General features: G+C 43.5%; 1 protein-coding gene across 3 annotated transcripts in view; it reads right to left on the reverse strand.

Annotated features, from left to right (window-relative positions):
* Nucleotides 1–2,255: 2,255 nt before the first annotated feature.
* RIC1 (RIC1 homolog, RAB6A GEF complex partner 1) overlaps nt 2,256–22,770 on the reverse strand; it is a 135,584-nt gene continuing 115,069 nt past the window's right edge. For 2 of the 3 annotated variants that reach the window (XM_043566525.1, XM_043566524.1), the window contains exons 17-26: nt 22,562–22,700; nt 15,925–16,041; nt 14,730–15,458; nt 12,560–12,718; nt 12,335–12,471; nt 10,429–10,715; nt 9,054–9,242; nt 6,638–6,815; nt 6,304–6,492; nt 2,256–4,866 (exon numbers count right to left, since the gene is read on the reverse strand). In XM_043566525.1, the coding sequence (XP_043422460.1) occupies nt 4,578–4,866; nt 6,304–6,492; nt 6,638–6,815; nt 9,054–9,242; nt 10,429–10,715; nt 12,335–12,471; nt 12,560–12,718; nt 14,730–15,458; nt 15,925–16,041; nt 22,562–22,700 (2,413 nt within the window). In that variant the 3' untranslated portion in view covers nt 2,256–4,577. The remainder of the gene's footprint in view (nt 4,867–6,303; nt 6,493–6,637; nt 6,816–9,053; nt 9,243–10,428; nt 10,716–12,334; nt 12,472–12,559; nt 12,719–14,729; nt 15,459–15,924; nt 16,042–22,561; nt 22,701–22,770) is intronic. The other variant, XR_006295066.1, reaches the window with a different exon arrangement.

Genomic DNA, 22,770 nt, shown 5'->3' on the forward strand with positions numbered 1-22,770 from the left:
TACATTAGTATAGATTTTTTTTGATACTACTATTTCCTTACTGATTTGTAAAAATAAAATTTCTTCCAGTTTGGCCCTATACCATGACCAAGTGGGATTTATCCAAGGAATGAAAAGTTGGCTTAACACCTGGAAAATCAGTACCACACCATGTGGTAGTTGTTCTTATTAATTCTATTGATATGATCACCTCAGTAGATACAAAGCTTAACACCTTGTCATGATAAAAACACTCAGCAAACAACTGATTGTCTTTATCAGGGTGAGGAAGTTCACTTCTACAAAACACCGCTAACATCATCATGTGTGATGAAAGACAACCAGCATGTCCTCTACTGCCACTGAGTGTACTGAGGCTCCGGCCAGGGCGGTTTGGCAAGAGACATCTAGATTAGAAAGGACAAATTAAATCTGTTTCTAGGTACGGATGACATGATCTTAATAAATGAATTCATTCAGCAGTGTTGTAGGAATGTATCAATACACAGCTGTCAACTGACTTCCGTAACAAGAAAATTCTCTTGACAGTAGCAGTAAGAGTCAAGTACCTAGTAATAAGCGTAACAAAAGTACAAGATTGTCACACCGGATACTAAAACATTGCTGAAGGAAATCCCACGTTTGTGGATTGAAAGTTCTCCCAAATTGATCCACAAATTGAACACAATCCCAGCTCGTGTGTGTGCGCACGCGCACAGAAATGGACAAGCTGATCCTAAAATTCGTATGGAAATGCAACGACCCATAATAGTTCAGTCTTGAAAAACAAACTTTTAAGAGTCCCATATTCAAAACTTCCTACAAAGTAGGGACGGTAATCAAGACAGTGTGAACACATATCAATATAATAATACAATTGACCGTCCAGAAATAAGTCCCATGTGTTTATAGTCAAATGATTTTTGGCAATTCAGTGGGAAAAACGTTTAAATGGTGCTGGGACAACTGAATATCCTCCTATAAAAGAACCAAGTTAGATCCCTCACTTTATACCATACACAAAAAATTAACTCCAAATGGGTCAAAGATCTAAATGTAGGAGGTAAAACTGTAAATAAAATTTAAAAAACCAAAACAACAACAAAACTCTTAGACGAAAACATAGGCACAGATCTCCATTACCCTGTGTCAGGCAGTGGTTTCCCAAAGCACAAGCAACCAAAGAAAAACTTGAGACTTCACCAAAATGAACAACTTTCATGCTTCAAAGGACAGTGTCATGAAAGTGACAAGGTAAGCCTTTAGAATGCGAAAATACTTGCAAGTCATATCTGATCAAGGTCTAGTATCCGGAATGCATGAGGAACTCCTGCAAAGCAACAAAAAGATAAATGACCCAACTGTGAAATTGGCTAATAGCCACATGACGAGCCACCAGCCACCACGAACATGCACGTCTACGTCGTAATGCCACCGCTTCCCACACAACTCGGATGGCTCAACCAAAGATACAACAACAAGTGATGATGGGAGAAACTGGAACCCACCTCCCCTGCCAGTGCAATGTAAAAAAATGGCACGGGCACTCTGGAATGTGGTTAAGATTTCCTCAGAGCATTAAAACCGGTTATGTGACCAAGCATTTTCACTCCCAGGGAAAACTGAAAACATACATCCACTTGGAAACCTCTATGTGAGTGTTCACAGTAGCCTCATTCGTGATAGTCACAAAGTGGTAACCACCCAGATACCTCAACCGATGAATGGACAGATACACTAGATGCATGAAGTGTAACACTATTCAGCCTTAAAAAGGGATGAAGTCACGGATATGTGAAGATGGACTTTGAAAACATCCTGCAAAGTGAAAGAAGCCACACAGAAAAAGCCACATATTCTATGACTGCATATATACCAAATGTCTTCACAAGAGGGAAATCGATAGAAACAAAGATTTAGGAAAACAGGAAAGTCAGAATCCCCTTTAATCCCACCTACTAGAGGCAGGTGGCCCGTCTCCTCTACATTTACGCAATTTTGTTTGATGGAAGTCCTTTGTATTACACTTTGGACGTTTTCCATGTCCTCAACATGGATTTCTCTTCCAAACTTCTGCGGTCAGACATACAGGATGCTGCCAACTCTTGATGCTCCTATCCTAAATGATTCTGCATATAAATTTTCAACCTGTCTTGATTTGTAGTTATTTCATAAGGAAAATTCTATGGGGCAGAATTACGTAATGAAAAGAATATTTCCGTGGCTTTTAATAAATACACATTTTGCTGTCAGCCTGAGTGATGAATAAACACAAGTGCATGTAATGGTTTTATTGCCCTTTACCAAGTAAAAAAAAGTACACATTACAGAAGTAGCAGCAACTTTAATTACAAGCAAACGTTGACTCTACCCCCACCCAAATGACTTCTTGTTTTGGTATCAGCAAATAATTCAAACTTCAAATAGTTCTACTGAATACTGAAATTCATTGGTTAAAATTATGGCTTAAATATTGACATGTGAACCAAACAAGGCAAAATAAAAATATGAATTAAAAAAGTGAAGTCTATTACAAATTACCAAGAGAAGATTTCTGTAAACCTCCCAATTGTTCCGCCTTAGGGCCGTCCATTTCCTATTACATGGAAAAGCAAGTCTAGGAGACCAGATTCATTGGTGGTGTTCCCCACAGGAGTACAGTTCACTTACTGGTGCCCTGCTTGTAAGAGTGCAGGACGGACCCAGCAGCACATGCAGAGATTTGAGAGGATCACAGCTGTTTACAACGGTGAATCATTTTTATTGACCGCATATTCACACCAAACACAAAAATAATGCTAGTTCTCCTCCTAATGGACTAGGACAGGAGAAGAAATTTCAGGTTGGTTTCTTGCTGGGCTGCATGTACTCACATGGGAAACATTATTGTTCTATCCTAAGATTCAGGAAAGGTGGTTTAAAACAAAGGCTTAAATAAAGTAGCACCAGAAAGAGCAGGTACCATAATCACATATCCCACCCGTTCAGGAGTTTGGGGACGTGACGTTACTGCACTTGTAATGTAAAAAGTAAATGATAGTAAATTACCAAACTCAATAATTTAAAACACTTTGATGAACTTTGAACTAAGCAATTTCAAAATGCTTTTGAGTTTCCCTTCGAAGGAAACCTGGCCAGGACAACTGTATCCAGCCATTTACTTTAAAAAGCCAGGATAGAGGACCAAGTTTTATTTTTAAACTGTAATTGCACTATGAGAAAGGAGGCTGTTTTACATAGTGGTATGAATTTGGTCCACATCAAATACATCGTTATTACAAAAATAAGTTTGTTTTTGTAAAAAATAACATTGCATTCCTTTGTTCAAATTGCACAGTACAAACAAGCTATCTAAATTAATACTGACAGAAGGTAACCGGAAGTACATACCGTGGATATGCGTTTAGTCTGAAGCAATTAGGAGTATGCAGGTAGGTTTTCATAATGTATGAAAACTAACATTTAAGTCCTATCTAGAAATACATAAAATATTTTAAAAGTTACAATGAAGAATGCATTGTTCACATAGTAATTTTTAGTAGCCGTGATAATACAGGATTCAGCAGTCTATTTACATGAAAGTCCCATTTTTATTCAATTTACAAAAGCAATAAATAAGAAACTACATTAATTTGCACAAAACCTGTTTGATTTCATGATCAGTGTGACCGTTTCCGTTACTGTATGACCAAGCCGATAAACCTGTTCTCTTCTCTGAAGACTGCTCAGATTTGGAAAGAAAAGCAAGTCTTGTCTCTCTTCCAAGAGTGAGAATAGCCATGCAGAATCCAGCATAAAACCTTACAGATTATAATATAAGCCCTAAAAATATGAACAGTGCCTCTGAGTATATTTACACAAGAGTATTCACAAAAAGATACAGTTCTCGGATACAAAATAGTTTAGTGGTATCTAACAGCATAATTGATAAGAACCGCCCCCCCCCCCCCCCCCCCCCAGACCTCTGCCCACACGGACTGGCAGGAATCAAGCTTGCTAAGAGAGCAGGCACACAGCTTCCATCAATTCAGGACTGGGACTGAATGGGCTACAAAAGGCCAAGGAGCACGACCCTGTCACAACAGCCACACGGTGTGCCATGGCAGGTGTCCATTCAGGAGGCCCGATGACGGAGCCCAGTGCTCTCCATCCGAAGGGGCACACAGGTAGCTCAAGTACCTGATGAGCTACAGCAAGCACCTTAGCATTTAATTTTAAAAAGCAGTCTGGACACACGCTGAACCAGAAAACACGTAAGAAGCTGTTAAGTAGTGAAAAAGTAGGCTCGTCTAGGGCAAAACAATCCCAAGGTTTAGGAGCTACCATTCTTTACGAATAAAATCAAAATATTCTCATGTACAACTGTACAGTGCTCTTTATTACTTTCCACTGCAGCTTAAAAAATTTTACGAAAAATGATTTGATATCACATTTTTATGGAGTCAGATTTCTTAGAAGAGAAAGAGTTAAAGTTCAGTAATACCTTACCAGAGTCTCTGAGTTCTCTCCCTGGTTAAATCGTCCAGCTAGGCCAGTTTCCTCAGTTGCACATGCCGCTGCAAGTTAACACTGCCCGTGGTGATGGCACACCGCTGCCGTTAGGACACAGAACAGTCGTAAGTCCCGTCTTGAAAGGATTCCTCCTCCTCTGCTCGGGCTGCGTCCTCCTCGTTCCTGCCGACCAGACCGCTGCCTCCGACCTCGCCCTGGGGGAGGCTTCCATGGCCCGAGGGGCCCCGGCTTTCCTCTGCCCGGGGCCCAGTGTGTTCAGGAGTCTTACCCGCAGTTATTGGCTGGAAGGCTTCAGGCTGGACCTGCTCCTCTGTCAGCTCACTGAACTTCTGTACTTGTGGCTTAATGATGCTTAAGAATGGCTTATATCCAGGACTAGGCAGAGAGAAAAGAAAATTAGCTCTCTACTGCCACATTGCAAATACTCCATGGAATGTTCTGGATAAACTCCTAAATGCTGAAACTGAGGTCAATGCTAGATGTTGCGTGGAGGGGGAGGAGGCACAGGGTAGGAAATGATGCCGCCCCCCTTGGTGTCCTGGGGGGACAGCACGGGGGTGGGGGTGGGGGGGCAGCCTTTAGTGTGTGTGTCTTACAGCTCTGAGCTCGAGGAGCAAGGACTAACATTCTCCAGTAGTAGCGTAATTCAAAAATCCTTTTCCACAGGGCGCCTGGGTGGCTCAGTGGGTTAAGCATCTGACTCTTGGTTTAGGCTCAGGTCATGATCTCACGGTTGGGGAGTTCAAGCTCCACATGGGGCTTGTCCTTCACGCTGTCCTGGCAGCGTGAAGCCTGCTTGGGATTCATTCTCTCTCTCTGTCTCCCCCACTTGGGCTCACTCCCTCTCAAAATAAAAAACAAACTTAAAAAAAAAAATCCTATCCCACAGTGTAAGGACCAACAGAGTTTCAGACTTGAAAAAGAACCTTCACAGGGTACATCTAATCTTAGTGAACTTGGCGACTAAGAAACAAACTAGCTCCAAGTAAGGGAAACCCCAAATCCACACCTAGCTGGTTATAAAGGACTAGAAGCCAAAGCTCTTAACTTCTAACCACTAACTCTTAACTTGGGCTTGCTGGTCACTGCTATGGACTGTTAAATGCACACACTCCTCTTTTCAGCAGATGCTTAGAGGTTATTACCTGCAGTTCTACAGAACCACAGATCTCATGTTCCAGCCTAACTCTGAGACCACCTGTGCCATACCGCTCTGCACTCACACACATGGCTGGGTAGAGAATGGTGACTACAGAAAACCACTTGAGAAGTGAACGTGTGGGGGCACCTGGGTGGCTCAGTCCGTTAAGGGTCTGACTTCGGCTCAGGTCATGATCTCACAGCTCATGGGTTCCAGCCCTGCATCAGGCTGTCAGCACAGAGCCTAGAGCCTGCTTTGAAGTCTCCGTCTCTCCCTCTCTCTGGCCCTCCCCCGCTGGCACTCTCTCTCCCTCTCAAAATTAACTAGGGGCACCTAGGTGGCTCAGTCGGTTAAGCATCCGACTTCAGCTCAGGTCATGATCTCATGGTTCGTGGGTTCGAGCCCCGTGTCGGGATCTGTGCTGACAGCTCAGAGCCTGGAGCTTGCTTTGGATTCTGTGTCTCCCTCTCTCTCTGTCCCTCCCTTGGCGCGTTCTCTCAACATAAATACACATAAAAAAAAGTGAACAGAAATGAGTGTGTGAAAGCACTTTTATTTCTACCAACCTAAAAATCTCCAAATAACTTTAGCAGAACTAAACCTTAACTCGGAAGGGGCAGGGCCCACCCCAGGACAGCAGAGGTAACAAGCCTAAGGAGCCCCACACTTACCAATCCGTAGAGGCCCATCGGTCTACCGCATGTAGCCCTGTCTTTATGTTCTGTAACATCTCTCCATCCACCTCCGAAGACTGGATGAGCAGCAGGATCTGGCTGATTACTGAGGATTCTCGGAGAATCAGGCCTATGACGATGCACCAGTCTAGACACCCTGCCTCCATGAACATGTGCAGCAAGTACCTATGCATGAGAAGAAACACAAAGATCGACACTAAGAAGCCGCAGATGGAGACGGGAATCGTCATCAGGAACGGAACCCCTGTACGCTATATGCCCAAACACGCTGAGTAGGCGTTCTGGGCTTCTGAAAAACTGAGAAACTCACCGAAGCTGGACCTGGGATTTATGAGGCCCCTTACTGGCCAACTCCATGGAGATGTGCTCCAGCTCCGACTGAGTTAAACTGAGTGTGGAGAAGTTTTCATCCACCATTGTCCAGTCTCCGTCCACCATGGAGCTACTTTCCGTCAAATCTGTGGCTGAACCAATACTGCATTCATCACCTGATGAGAAAGGACCGAAAGTTACGAACTAGCTTCATGAAGAAAATGTTCAATTTGAAATATTAGCAGTTCCTCACATGTGGATTTCTGCTCGGAATTCTCAAAGCCAAACGTTAAATCCACTGCTAAAACTCCCATGTTATGTTAACAGTAGTAGATATTTGAAAAAAAAAAAAAAATTCATTAGAGAGAGACCCAGGCACAGAGAAACACAACCGCCACCTGTGAAGTAGTCTTGCCTGCCTCCAAAACCAATCGAGCCAGAATCTGATCGGTCTTTAGATACAATTATTAATTTACAAAAAATACAGAGGAGAGGGTCGAGCAATGAAGAAGCAATCACCAAAGTCCACATTTTGAGAAAATCCACAGAAGCAAGTTTCGTCAATGAAAATACTGCAAAGGGTTTAAAAAAAAAAAAAAAAGGATGGGGAGAGAACAATCAGTTTTTAAAGAGTTGAAAACTTAATCACAATGTCTGACCCTCTCACCTGGATCTTGGTCCTAACCGTAAAAATATTTATGACATTAGGAAACAACTGGAATTTAAATACTTACTGGACATTTGATGGTTTTAAGGAATTACTGTTAAATTGTAAGAGGAATGATAATGGCATTATGGGTTTGTTTTTTTAAAGATTCCTTTTAAAGGTACATACTGAAATATTCAAAGATAAAAAATGGCACGTCTTGGATTTGGTTCAGTAATACAGGAAAGGGAAAGTGGATCAAACAAATCTGGTCATGAATTAATAACAGAAGCTGGGTAACAGACACATGGCAGTGGGGAGGCAAAGGTTCCATTATACTATTATCTCTAATTTTTAAATTTGAAATGATCTCTTTAAAAACTTTTCTTAAAAAAGCAGTGACACTACCTCACGTCCCCATTTTAAAAAAAGGCCCAGAAAATAAAATCGTTGGCAAGGATGTCAAGAAATTGGGATGCTTTAAAAAAGCAAGCAAGCAAGCAAGCAAGCATTGGTAGACAAAAAAATTGGAATGCTTTGTCAATGCTGGCGGGTCGACAGTTGCTCAAAAGCTCAAGAGTAGTAACCCTGTGACCTGGCACCCCACTCTGGCCCAGAAGAACTGAGAGCCGTATCTTGAAGAGCCAGTGCACGCTCAACATCCGCTGCGGCCTTGTTCACAGGAACCATGAAGTCAGAGCAGCCCCGTGCCCAGCACAGGGTAGATGGACGGATAAACAGGGTGTGGTGGTCTACACACGCTGCCACAGGGGTGAACTCAGAATGTCAGACAAAGTGCACTAAGCCTGAGTCACAGAAAGACAGAAACCGTACGATTCCACTCACAAGAGGCATCTAAAGTAGTCAGATTCCTAGAGACACCACAGTGGTCGCTGCCAGCACCGGGGAGGGGTCACTGGGGACGCATGTTAGCCGGGAAGAGTGAGCGAGCTCTGGAGGTTGGCTGCACAACCATGTGAATGTACCCAACGCTACTGAAGTTTACACATGAAAACGGTGGAGACGGAACATACTGTGTGTATCTTCCACAATTTAAACAAAAGGAACGGCAGCCATAAGCTTCTCCACAAAAGCAGGTTCATGAAACAGTGAGGACAGACTGAAAATCAAACACCGGGCAAATGCTTGGCCATTAAGAAAACCGCCAACACTCAGACCACCTCCTACTCACACACCCCTGTAACTCTGAACCCAACAACGTGAGTCATTTTAAAACTTCTTCAACTTTCGACCCCCCCAGTATGGATGCCCGCACTCAGTTTCTGGTGAAGGGCCAGATTATTAGGCTCTGAAGACTAGGAGGAAAAATTAACGCTATTACATTAACACTCACAAGAGAACAAGAAAATTTCCACAAATTTTATCAGTAAAATAAAAATTAGAAGATAACTGACTACAATTCTGTATGACCCATGGCTACTTATGACAAGAATGGTATTCCTTACATGAGCGTAACAGTCTGCTTACTTCAAGTTCAAGCTTAGTGTTTGTTTCATCAAAATCAAGTGCCAAGTTTCATGTTATCAGCGCTGACCTGGAATGACAGTTTACCTGCGTTATCCATCTAAAATACAGCAAAGGATAGTTAAGGCCAGTGGGCCTTGTTCTAGTAACTATCCCCTCTCTAGCAGATTCTCATGACTGACCCTCAAGGACCTGTAATGAAGGAGTAAGGCTCTATTTTGGGCCCTAAAGCACAAAAACCTTCCCAGGAAAGTGAAGAGCTGAGACTTCAAATGACATGTACCTTTAGTAGATAAAGGTGACAGGAAGGCGTCTTGCATTTGTGGTCCATGGGATGAGGCCGTGTCTATCTCATGGTGGGCGGGGCCGATGCTGCCGAGCCAGCTCTGACTTCGCTGTACAGTAGAGACCCCAGCGTCCATCTCGAGGTTTAGAAAAGGGTCCGCTGACTGAGACTTCAGCAGCTGCTCTCCTGCTGCAAGGCAGGCCCCAAAACGAGAAAGTGGCAATTCGAGATGCACGCAGTAACATTTCCAATTGAGTTATTTCAGCTTCTCTTCCCCCCTACTCCCAAACACTGAAAGGTCAAAGCTAATTACTGTCCTACACTCATCACCCCCACGAACCTGGGACGGGGACCAAAGGGACGGATTGACTAGGTAATGCCGTCTGACAGTCTCCCTCACTGCGGCTCTTACCGGCACTAAACAGGATTTATTCTGTTCATCTTTTAAGTGATTTTCCTTGGTTCTTAAAATGAGATGAAGTTTCCAAATGCCTTAATAAAAGGTTTTTGTTTGGATTTTCATGAGTAATAATGATTTAGAACAGTTTTCTTTAAAAGACCTGAACTCCTGCTTCAGATTCTGGGTCTCTCTCTCTCTCTCTGCCCCTCCCCTGCTTGCACTCACTCACTCTCTCAAAAATAAATAAAACAGTAAAAAAATAAAATAAAAATTAAAAAAGGTGGGGGGGGCACCTGGGTGGCTCAGTCAGTTAAGCGTCTGACTTCGGCTCAGGTCATGATCTCGCAGTTCGGGATTTCGAGCCCCACCTCAGGCTCTGTGCTCACAGCTCAGAGCCTAGAGCCTGCTTCAGATTCTGTGTCTCCTTGTCTCTCTCTGCCCCTCCCCAACTCGCGCGTGTGCACACGCACTTTTTTTCTTCTCTCCCTCCCTCAAAAATAAACATACATTATCTTTTAATTGTTCTTTCACCAAAACAGTTTCACTTTGTCTTCCCCTAGATTAGACAACAGCCCAAGTCCTCAAAGATGCATTTTTACCACTTCTCTGGAACGTCCTACCGGATAAATCACAATTTGGCTTTTCAGGTCCGTGACTAACCCATTCCATAACTTCCCACGATAAGGTAAGTGTGGTAGCAGTTATATTCAGCCAGTTTTCAACTTGTTGATAATCTGTTAACAGTGGCTGGATTTACAAATTAAACTTCAAGGTCACAAGACTTAGAGACCTAGTTCTACTTTATTTACATCCCTGGTCAAATGGTGGATGTTCCAATGATGTGCAAAAAGTTGGTTTTATCTGTTCCTGAGTTTAGGAATGAAAAGACTTCCGTGAATATGGACTAGACAAAATGTCCAAATACTTGCAGTGAAATACAACTCTCGTCCAAGTGACACGAACTTGCGTTACCTGTTCGGTACTTTCCATTCTTGAAAGGAGAGCTGACAGAAGAGGCTGGGGTGATGGGAAGTGGCCACAGGAAGTCTTTGTGGAGTCTCTTCAGGGCCAGCACAAAGTTGTCCACCCGCGCGGCTCGGGTGCGCTCCCTGCACAGCCAACCGATGAGCTCAAAGCCCAGCTGGGCTGCAAAGCAGCCGAGGTCCTTCAGCCGAACTTCTTCTAAGAGACGCCGGGCGTGTCTCCAGAGCATCATATCAATGTACATGTTCTCAGCACAGTCACTGTCTTTGCTCCATCTGTAAGTGGGAAGACGAGAAGCCTGCAGAAAAACCGTCCCTGGAGGGCTCCGCGTAGTTCTATGCGGTAGGAACGATCATGCGGAGAGGGAGGGGAGGGAGCCAGATCTAAGTGACTGACTGAGGATAAAGGACCACGGCTTTCCCGCACGTGATACAAGCTGCCGAACGTACGTGGAACACAGCAGGCTTTTAAAACATACTTGTAGAATGAAGTATGGAATAGGAAAAAGAGGAGACAGACACAGCCAAACCAGGAGGAGGGTGGTGACTGGCTGAAGGAAAGAAAGAGAGCAAATAATGCTGTAGTCGAAGAGACCAATGAAAAGAGGCAAGGAGATCAGACCAAAGAAGCTGAGGAGACGCAAGGCGCCATGAAGTCTCTCCAGGGGAATGGGAGATAAGCAGACACATAAACATACAACCGATGTTTAAAACTTTGCAGCTTGGCTGTATGCAGTTCTACTCACATGGGCTGATGTGGGATGATCGGTTTGGTAACTGGGTAATGTGGTATCTTCATGAGAGGCAGCACTGGAAGACTCTAGATTCAGATCTGGGCTCTACCTCTCAGTTACTTGTGTGAACATAAACAAGTTTACAGTCTGGGCCTCTGTTTCTTCACCTCTACAACGTGCGTTACCAACAGTGTCCACCCTTACAGGTTGTAAGGATGAAAAGACATAGGCACGTAAATGCTTAGAACCAGGCACATACTGAGCACTTAATATGTATTAGCCAGTAATTATGTTCAGGGTATGGCTGAGAAGCCGCTGTTCACCTGGCAACTGTTTAGAGTATCCTGTGGTTGCATTTTACTTGGACACAGCCCATGACTGTGTGTGTATATGTTGGGAGTAAGGGCGGCATAAATGGCCGTGATAGGAAAAAGTAGTAAAATATCATGATAAAAAAAGTTCAGCCAGTTCTCACTACGTGTCAGGCACTGTGGTAACCATAAAAACAATATAAAAGAAAAGACTAGGGAAGAGACAAGAGCCGAGAATGTGGAACAACAGAGGAAGGAACACAGGCACCTCCTCACAAACTGGAGGAAATTCTATCTTATAACGTTCAGTGTGAGTTCACAGTGACCTCTCAGGAGACAGTAACCCATCTCTGTGTGATGTAGGTTTCTGTCTTCAGGATACACTTCCCCTTGGCTCTCCCACTGTTTAATGACTTCTCCAATCAAAAGAGTCACAGGAGAGTCAAGTAAATTGGGACTAAATTTTTATTTTTTCAGCATGAGGTACAGTTGGAAAGAAAGGTAAAAGTATTGACTGTAAGAAGGCTTTCTGACTATGTGCAGATTTAATTACCTTCCTTTTTATTCTGGTCCTCTATTATCAGGGTAATCCAAAGTTGCCTGCATTCAGAATGGGGACACAGGACCTCCTCTAGGACAAGGAACAGAAACTGTACAGAAAGTAATGAAGTGAAATACGGCGGAAGGAAGAAGGGAGGCCTTCTGTGTGGTCTTCAAGCCTTTCACAAATGGAAGAAGGAAGTGCATTTGGATCAAACAGTTGTTTTCCTAAGATCCAATTTACAAACGCCCTGAAATGCAATGTGCCACAGAATGCCCTAACAGCAGTGACGGCTCATTATTCTTTTACCTTTTCCCAGAAGGGCCGGATGGCATACTCAGTGTTTTCTGTAAGCTGAATTTACTAGCAGGAACATTCTCAGCTGACTGGGACAAACTGATGCTTCGATTCCTGAAGAACTCAAATCCACCACTTGAACTGGGTTCCTGTGATCATACACGATGTGCAGTGCGGTTAGAGAAAGGTGCCATGGAGGTGTGTGGTCTAGAGAAGCTGTGCAATTCTGCAACCGACCTGAGCTGTAGGTGTGGATGGAGGGGTCTCAGATTCTCCAGAGCCAATGGCTTTAAGGAATCGAATCATGTGTCGACATAGGTCCCACTTGCCTTGTTCCAGGGCTGTGTTGAACAGAAGGGTAGCATGTTGCCTACTTACTGCCGGAACTTCCATATTCTACAAAAACAACCAAAGACAAGCATTCCTTTTGTACGGCAAATTATTTGGGAAGTATGAGCAACTCTTCATCTCCACCGTTTCTGAACCAGAGAAGGAATGCAGCCACAATGCTGTAGGGGAATGTTTAACAGTAACAAGAAAGGGACCAATATAGAGGACGATGCAGGGAAAAGCGAGGCAAGCACTCGGCTGGTGTACTATAAATATGATGTTCTAAACTCCCGCTATATTCCAGACACCTCACATAAACCTGACCCACATCCTCTCTTCCCTGGTTCCTACTGACTCCGCAAAGTACTTACACCATTCCTATCTTACGGATGAGGAAACAGGGTTTAGGAACTTAACGACCAGCCGAAAAGCAACAATACAAATCTAGGTTTGCCTGACTCCAAAAAGCTCAGGTCCACCTCTTGTGGCAGGTTGTGGAGGATGTGACAAAAGTGCTCGTGGCTCCGGGCAACAGTCTGTAGTTCTGCTGCACAGTGGGCCTCAGTAATTCTTTCACAGGTGTAACCTCACCGCCTACCTTGGCCTTCAGGGAAAGGCTAATCTGACTGTAATTATTATCTGACAACCCACAAAAATGCTGGAACTGGGAGAGAAAAAGTTTCCAATTCCATTGTTCGGGAGGTCACTGAAAGTCTAAGGGGTGACCTAAAACAAAAAACAGCTGCATCTATTTTGTTTCTCTTTTTAACATTCTGTGGCTTTTTTTAGGCTAGCCAAGGAATCACAGAATTTAAGGGCCATCCAGCTTCCTCTGGACTGTTTCCTCTGGTTCTCATCAGTGCTCGTGAAGTAAATAAGCACACAAGAAATGTGCTCCAGGCAGAGTTTAAAACAAGTTTATGATTAGCTTCTCAGATCGATGAAAGTGCAGCCTGTCAAATGCGTATGACACTGATAAGAACAACAACTACGAAGCCCTTTTGTCAAACACACAGTGGAACCAATTTTCAGGAGTCTCAAAGAAGTCCTTCATTTGAGAAGAACCGTGTGCTGCGAGGGTAATTACTGTGGCCGGCCCGAGTCTTCTCAGCTTGCTCTGGGGAGCCCAGCACAGGTGCTCTGCCAGGACCCACACTGCAGCCACAGTCCCGCTCGGCAATTCCGCATGTGAGGAAACACGATGAGCCTGCAGGAGGCTCAAAGAGCTCCAATTAGCCGACACTAGCCCAAACCTGCTAATATTAAAGATAACTCTTTATTATTACGTTTCCTATGTAACAGATGTTGTATGTATCATACTATATATATGTAGTATATGCTACTACATTGTCTATATAATAATATACAATATTATTCAAAATAATACCATGAACTCAATCGGTTTCAGGCCTACTTATGGACAAACAGGATTTTTAAAAAATCTTGCAGGGGCACCTGGGTGACTCAGTTGGTTAAGCATCCGGCTCTTGGTTTCGGCTCAGGTCGTGATCTCACAATTTGTGGGTTCAAGCTCCGAGTGGGGCTCTGTGCTGGCAGCACAGGTCCAGCTCGGGATTCTCTCTCTCCCTCTCTCTCTGCCCCACTTCTGCCTGCACTCTCTCAAAATAAACTTAAAAAAAAATCCTTGAAGCATTACTTCATGATATTCAAAAAAGTTTTCTGGGGCGCCTGGGTGGCTCAGTTGGTTAAGTATCTGACTTTGGCTCAGGTCATGACCTCACAGTCTGCGAGTTCGAGCCCTGCATCAGGCTCTGTGCCAACAGCTCGGAGCCTGGAGCCTGCTTCAGATTCCACGTCTCCCTCTCTCTCTGCCCCTCCTCTGCTCGCGCAGCTGTCTCTCAAAAATAAAATAAAAACATTAAAAAAAAAATTCAAAAAAGTTTTCTGACATCATCTGATAAGATTAAGTTCTTCAAAAAGAAGATATAAAATGAACAGAGAACCAGACTGTGTCAGTCCCTTTAACACAAACACAGTGTCGACACAGGATATTTTTTTCTCTCTCCTGAGTTTAAGCTCATTAAGTCTTGTACCTTTATGAGAAGAGAAGTGTTACCTGTAAGATAATAAGGTAAGAGGCAGCTGTGTCCAAGTCCTGAGCCATCAAGCATTCCTCAAACAAGTCCTTGGGGTTTCCAACGGCTGCAAAAAGGTAATTCCACAGGGCATATTCAGTCTTCCTGGCACAATGAACAACCGTCTGCAGGAAGAGGGGGAACTCGGTGATGAATTTTGCCACAGTGGGAAGCAGAGGGTCGGGAATGGGTTCCCGTGAGGTAGCTTCTTCCTCCAGCACTTCGTGGAGCATGAGCTCCAGCACGTGAGGGAAGTAAGGTAATGCAGCGCAGGACTGGGCCAAGAGCAAGGCCTGCTCCCCAAGGTTCCTGACCAGCAGCTGACGCAGAATGTGGTGGAGGTAGATCTGGGAGGTCCTCTCCACGACACAGTAAGGGAAGAGCACCTCCAGCTGTTCCCGAGCACTGTTCCGCGTGTACAAAGAATCATAGAGCAAAGTGTCATTGACAGCACCAAGGACTAACGCGTCTTCAAACAGAACAGCCAGGGGGTAAATATTGATGTGGAAAGGCAGCATGATCCGCTGGGACAAGAAGGAATGGGGCTTGCGGTGATCCCTGGGGAAGAGAGGGAGCCAAACTTTCATCCCTGCACCTCCACAGCTCAGCCACAGGGCCTCCAGAAGGTGACGCTTTTGTTTATTTGCTCGGCACGTGGTCCAGACATTTTCAACGGACTGGGCCAGTACAACGGGAGGACAGAATGGCAGCTGCAAAAGCAAAGACCAGAATCAATCGTCTTCCTACTAAATCTGCACATTCTGAAGTTCCTAGGTGCCAGTTTCTGAAAGTCTTTCAAAATGACAGCACAACTTCTTTTGGGAAAATTAGGGGACTCTATTTAGAATTAGAGTTAATGAGGGTACCTTCCTTTGTTTCAAAGTATGTGTATTTAAATCTAAAAACAAGACAAAACCCAAAGACCCCAAAAACTTCATCAATTTATCCTACTTTCCCATTAGAATTAGCAAATAATAATGCCTAAGCGTTACCATCGGGAGCATGGAACATATAATTGTTGCAAAACATTCTTATTTACCCTTCGCAAACAGTCTTCTACCTAGAAACTTAAAGGCTGATATTACACGTCTTCCAGTTTCCAAGTCACAAGACTATACTCTCCTCTTATTTTATCCCTTCATCCTTAATGTTCTAAATGACTTTCATTTTACTCACAAGCTTCCTTTGGTTGGGGTGACTGTCCTTCTCCCGGATCTGAGGCCCCGATCTGTCCCTCTGCATCATGATGAGCTGTCCTGCGAGATTTAGCATAATGCTCTCTGCATCGCGAGCCTGAAAGAAAAACTGAAGTCATGCTAATCCGTAGGTCTGCAGCATCCCCCACCCCCCCAATCTATACGGTTTACAGGTGAAACCACCAACAGTGTTTACGGAGTGTGCACCGTGCACAGCAGTTCTGCTGGGCAATGTGGAGAACAGGCTGCTCTCTGGCCAGGGTATAACCGACCACACTGCAATTCAGGAACAGTACAAATGAATGTAAAACTGAGGGCAGAGCTGAATTCTCCTGATACAATGAGGAGAATTTCACAAGCTCATAAATGTGAGGGACCTTTCAGTGACCTCGCTGGCACAGCCACAGAAGGCTTACGGGGGGAAACGGGCTTGAAGGGTGAGGAGGACACCCGGGAGAAAGGGAAGGGGCTGGTTCTCCAGATGAAGAACATCACGTGAATGACACCGAGACAGAACGTTTCTTTTGGGAAAATGAGAACAATCTGACTAGATTAGGAATATTATGGGAAAAACCTAAAAGAGACCTTCAAGGAGGGCTGGAAAGCCAGGTTTAAAAACAAGGCAGAAAATAAGCCACTACTTATGATTCTTAACTAAGAGAGTTATTAAAAATTCTGAGTTATCCATTATCCAGGGGCACCGGGGCGGCTCAGTCGGTGAAGCATATGACTCTTGATTTCGACTCAGGTCATGATCTCACAGTTTGTGGGTTCAAGCCCTATGTCAGGCTCCGTGCTGACAGTGCAGAGCCTGCTTGGGATTCTCGCTCTCTCCCTCTCTCTCTGCCCCTCCCCTGCTCACATTCCCTCTTTCAAAATAAACGTAAAAAAATTCTGAGGTACTGGCAGACATCATGGGTGTTAACTTCAGGAGTGAATGAAACAGTCTGCCTTTTCATTATGGAACATTTCAATCGAATCCTAAAGTAGGACTCCCCATTAAAAACCCTCTCACCTGGCTGAAGGTTGAAAAGCATTGTTTTACAGCGAAATCTCAGATATCAAGATGTTTTCACTTGTAAAGAGGAAGAGCATTTTAGTATTTTGATTTACCAAACCTCCCCCCCCCCCCCGTCAAAAAAAAAAAAAAACAAAAAAAACCTCACAGACACCACAGATATGAAAGGCAGGAAAAGAGAGAACTGAATCAAAGAGGATTTCAGGCTGTCACACCTAGGGGAGGTGCCAGGTACCACCGACAAATTACAAGGAGAAGGTAATAAGGAAGGGAAAATTGAACGGTTTAATTTCATCGCTCGTTAAATAAACGTGAAAGGAACCTGAAGACTTGCAAGTAAAAGTGCGGTCAGAGAGGAACGGAGTTCAGAGCAACACGCCAGAACCACAGTGAGCTGGTGAAGTGAAGGAAGCGGACGAGCTTCCTCAAGCGAAGGATGCAGGACTGGAAAGCAGCCGGTGGCCAGAAGGGACAGAGGAGCACAGCGTGACACACACCAGAGAAGGGAAGAATTTTAGGAAGGAACGGGTGGGACTGCATCCCAGCTTGAGGCCTGCCGACAGGATGAATTTAAGCTGTCGTTATTATTTAGGGTCCAGTCAGAAAAACAGCACAGACACCCTACGTATGCTATTGCAAAGCAGTTACTCCAAACGCTCTTTTGTACTGGCTTTCCGACACTACAGGGACTGTGTATAAGAAATGGCAAGACGGTCCAGGAGATTCATGGGTTTTGTCATTCACTTTTTCTTCAGACTGTGTCCAGGTAGAAAATAAATGTAATAAGAACTGTTATTGGGACGCATAATTCAACTGGTTCAGCCGATTAAGCATCCGACTTCGGCTCAGGTCATGATCTTGCTACACTATTCATGGGTTCCAGCCCCACATCGGGTTCTGCTGACAGCTCAGAGCCTGGAGCCTGCTTCAGATTCTGTCTCCCTCTCTCTCCCTGCCCCTCCCTGCTCTCTCTCTCAAAAATAAAAATAAAACACTTAAAAGAAATGCTGTTAATTTACAAAAAAGTAGAAATTAAAAAAATAAAAAGACAGTATCTCCAAACAAGTGCTACAAAGACAGAACTTTACTTGGAAAGAAGTTGTGGTTCTCAATTTAGCACAGAAAGACATGAAAACTAAAAACTGGATTATCTTTCCATAACACATGAGAAACAACATATAACATGGAGGTAGGAGAAGGAAAAATGGAAATTAAAAGACGCGTGGCAACTGTAAGAGCTTGACCGCAGAGGACAAAGAAAAATGAAGACGCAGTCCCAAGAATCAGAACAGTGGGCCCAGGGACTGGCACAGAAACTCCGTAACACTTCTTAGGAGAACCTACTGCAATTCACCACAACATGACTAATGTTCACAATGACCATTGTGGAGTGTTAAAATGGGCAAATTTCACTACAGTTTACATTACCTCACTAAACAAATGCAACCATTTCTCTTAACTTCATTCGCGTCCATGCATTCAACATTTTCTATACTACAATATGTAAGAACAGATGACTGCAACAGCACTTTCAAGCAATTTTAATAAGCTTTTCAGAAACTTACCATAAAAGCAGGGACTACATGTATCTCCCAAATGCCAAATTTGAAAGAATCAAATATACCATCCCTTGCCCTAAAAACTCTCTGGCAGATGATTCTTAGGAGCTTCAGAGACAAGGAGCCCCTCTCATAAGGGAGGCCATCTCACTGTTTTTAAACAGTTTTCGTTGTTGGGGTTTCTTTAATCTTTAATGTTGAATCAAGACATGCCTTGCTGTAGCAATCTTGGTCTTCCCTCTGTGCAAGGAGTCATCAGTCTATTTCCTACTACATTTCAACTTCTTAATCTGCTCTTTACCACATTAGATCTCTTCCCTTTGTGAAAGGCCCTCTTTGTTAACTTTTTAAATTCCAATTAACATAGTGTTAGTTTCAGGTGTACAGTATAGCGAATTCAACATTTCCATACATCACCAGGTGTTCATCACAAGTGCACTCCTTAATCCCTGTCGTGTATTTCACCCATCCCCCACCTATCTCCCTTCTGGTGACCATCAGGTTTGTTCTCTACAGTTAAGGGTCTGCTTCTTGGGGGGTGCCTAGGTGGCTCAGTCGGTCGAGCGTCCAACTTCGGCTCAGGTCATGATCTCACAGTTTGTGAGTTCAGGCCCTGCGTCAGGCTCTGTGCTGACAGCTCCGAGCCTGGAGCCTGCTTCAGATTCTGTGTCTCCCTGCGTCGGGCTCTGTGCTGACAGCTCTGAGCCTGGAGCCTGCTTCAGATTCTGTGTCTCCCTGCCTCTGCCCCTTCCCTGCTCATGCTCTGCCTTTCTCTGTCTCTCAAAAATGAATAAACATTTAAAAAAAAATTTTTTTTTTAAAAGAGTGTTTCTTGGTTTCTTTTTCCTTGGCTCATTTGTTTCTTAAATTCCACATATGAGTGAAATCAAATGGTTTTTGTCTTTCCCTGACTTATTTCACTTAGTATTATATTCTCTAGATCCATCCATGTTTTTGCAAATGGTAAGATTTCATTTTTGGCTGAGTAATATTCCATAGTATATATCACATCTTCTTTACCATTCATCTATCAGTGGATACTTCCACAGTTTGGCTATTGTAAATAATGCTGCAATAAATATGGGGGTACACATATTCCTCTGAATTAGTGTTTTTGTATTTTTTTTGGGTAAATACCCAGTAGTGTGATTACTGGACCATAGGGTAGTTCTATTTTTAACTTTTTAAGGAACCTCTGTACTGTCTTTAACAGTGGCTGCACCAGTTTGCATTCCCAACAACAGCACATGAAGGTTCCCTTTTCTCTACATCTTTGTCAACACACATTGTTTCTTGTGTTTTTTGTTTTAGCCCTTCTGACAGGCGGGAGGTGATAGCTCACTGTGGTTCTGTAATTTCCTGATGATGAATGATGTTGAGCGTCTTTTCATGTGTCTGTTGGAAACGTCTTCTTAAATGTGGTACCCAGTATTGCTGGTGCCACTGACTGCATACTGCAACTGGGAACTACGAGGAGTCCCTTTATCTTCCTTCATACGAAAACTTCAAATGTGATCAAAAGTACAGAGAATAGTACAACGAACCCCAAGATTCCCATCACCCAAATTCAGTTATTCAAGATTTGCCACATTTGCTCCATCCATCCTTTTTTTTCATTTATTATGCCAAAGTATTTTAAAGGAAGATATGCTGTTTTACCCCTATACTATGCATCTCCAAAGTACTTGGATATTTGTCTAGATAATCATAATGCCAGCACTGCATCTAATAAAATCTACAGGTATTCCTTAATGTCACCTGAGTGGATATCAAGTATCTCTAATTGCTTTATAGTGTCTTTTTAAAACAAACTTTTTAATGTTTATTTTTGAGAGAGAGAGAGAGAGAGAGAGAGAGCGAGAGAGAGAGAGCGCACAAGTGTGAGAGAAAGCATGCGTGCAAGCAAGCAGGGGAGGGACAGAGAGAGGAAGACACAGAATCCAAAGCAGGCTCCATGCTCTGAGCTGTCAGCACAGAGTCCAACACGGGGCCTGAACCCATGAACTATGAGATCATGACCTGAGCCAAAGTTGAACCCTTAACTTAGCCACCCAGGTGCCCCAATAGTGCCTTTTATAGCCAGTTCGAATCAGGACACAAATGAACTTAGCACTGCATTTGATTGTTACAGTTGTAAAGAATTCTTTAGAAGAGTCTCCCCTTACTTTGTTCCCCCACATTCCTATAGAATGTTCTACATTCTGCTTCCTTGTGGTGATAAACTAAACCTCTATTCCTGTATTTCCTATGAATGGAACTTGACTCTAGAAGCTTAGCTCAGAATTCAGGTAGAATTCTTCATGTGAAGTAATGTTGCATCACCCCGGGGAAGCATACTACACCTGGTTCTCCCACTTGTAGTCATGCTAAAGTGGATTAATAAGACTTAGATATGGCCACCTCATCTCCTCATTGTGAAATACCCCATCAACCTTTCACCTGACCACTGTATAAATCAGTTATTTCCACAGGGGCTACAAAATGGTGATTGTATAATTCTTACCTTCCTTTCACATCTTTCAGCTTCAATTCTTCTGTAAAATAGAACTTTTCCTTATTACTATGATTCTCTGGCTATCATGAAATATAGTTTGCAGAGGAAATGGGATCTAGATTTTAAAGAAGATGAATGGAAGTGCCTTAATGGGAAATAAAAGACAGACTAAGAAGACAGAGATGACAAATAAATTGACATAGAGTTTTCCTTTGAAAATGAGTTCCACATTGACATGAACTTTGGAAACCATTTGTGTAACAGAAGGAACCTTGGGGGCACCAGGGTGGCTCAGTTGGTTAAGGGTCCAACTTCGGCTCAGGTCATGATCTTGCAGTTTGTGAGTTCAGGCCCTGCGTCGGGCTCTGTGCTGACAGCTCGGAGCCTGGAGCCTGCTTCTGCTTCTGTGTCTCCCTTTCTCTGCCCCTCCCCTGGCTTGCACTTTCTCATTCTCTCTCTCTCTCTCTCTCTCTCTCTCAAAAATAAATAAACATTGGGGCGCCTGGGTGGCGCAGTCGGTTAAGCGTCCGACTTCAGCCAGGTCACGATCTCGCAGTCCGTGAGTTCGAGCCCCACGTCAGGCTCTGGGATGATGGCTCAGAGCCTGGAGCCTGTTTCCGATTCTGTCTCCCTCTCTCTCTGCCCCTCCCCCGTTCATGCTCTGTCTCTCTCTGTCCCAAAAATAAATAAACGTTGAAAAAAATAAATAAATAAATAAATAAATAAACAAACAAACAAACAAACAAACAAACATTAAAAAAGTTTTTAAAAAGAAGGAAACTTGGAATAGGAAGTTTAAAATGTTGGTTTAATCACAAACTAAGGCACTATGTTTTCTCTTTCCTTACAGTTGACTAATCATGCAGTGTTTGTATTTTATGTTCATTCCACTTCTTTCCATCTTTTTCACTGGCAAGTTTGGGTCACTAGCACCCTCCACTTAGATCGTTATAAGGGCCTCTCAGCTCCTCTCCCTATACCCAGTTTTGTCCCACTCTGGTTCATTCTCCTTCTTACGGTTAGACTGAACATTACAAAGCTTAGATCTAATAATATCCAGCTTAAGATACTTTATAGACTTCCTAATAAAGCCAGACTTTAAGATAAAGTCCACTCACTCTGAAGTTCTTCCAATTCCCTGAATGTGTAACCTTCTCTCCTACCTGTGGGCCTCTGCACTACTCTTCTCACTGACCTGAAATTCCTACTCTTAGATAACTACCACTCACCCTTTGGGTTTCAATTTAAATGGTACAGAAATCTCTACCTAGACTATTCCATGTTTTTGTTATATACTCTCAGGGTGACCTATACTACTTTCTGGTATGTGTATCACAACTGTAATTAATTATGTACACAATTACTTCTGGATTGTCTGAACAAAAGCCCAGTTTGTTTAGTTTGCCACTATAACCCAGTATCTCCATAGAAGGACATGTTAGACACTTAATATTTATTTGCTAATCAAATAAATAGTTGCTGGTATCACCTTGAAATGCTATAAACCGAGACGAAACTCTAGAAAGCTCTGATAAGGGAACGGTACCTGCTGTGGCATTTTCAGGGTGATCCCATTCTCTGTGCTCACTGATGTCAGAGTGACAGACACCACAAGGAAAGGGTGAGGAATGTAGCGCGACATAGAGACTTCTTGAAGAACCTGAATACCAGCTGTAGTGGTGGGACTGCAAAAAAAGAGAAAAATACACCTCAACGTGAAGACTAACGAGTTTTTTGATTTCCTTTCTTGTCCAC

The sequence above is a fragment of the Prionailurus bengalensis genome, chromosome D4, assembly GCF_016509475.1.
Source record: "Prionailurus bengalensis isolate Pbe53 chromosome D4, Fcat_Pben_1.1_paternal_pri, whole genome shotgun sequence".
NCBI lineage: Eukaryota > Metazoa > Chordata > Mammalia > Carnivora > Felidae > Prionailurus > Prionailurus bengalensis.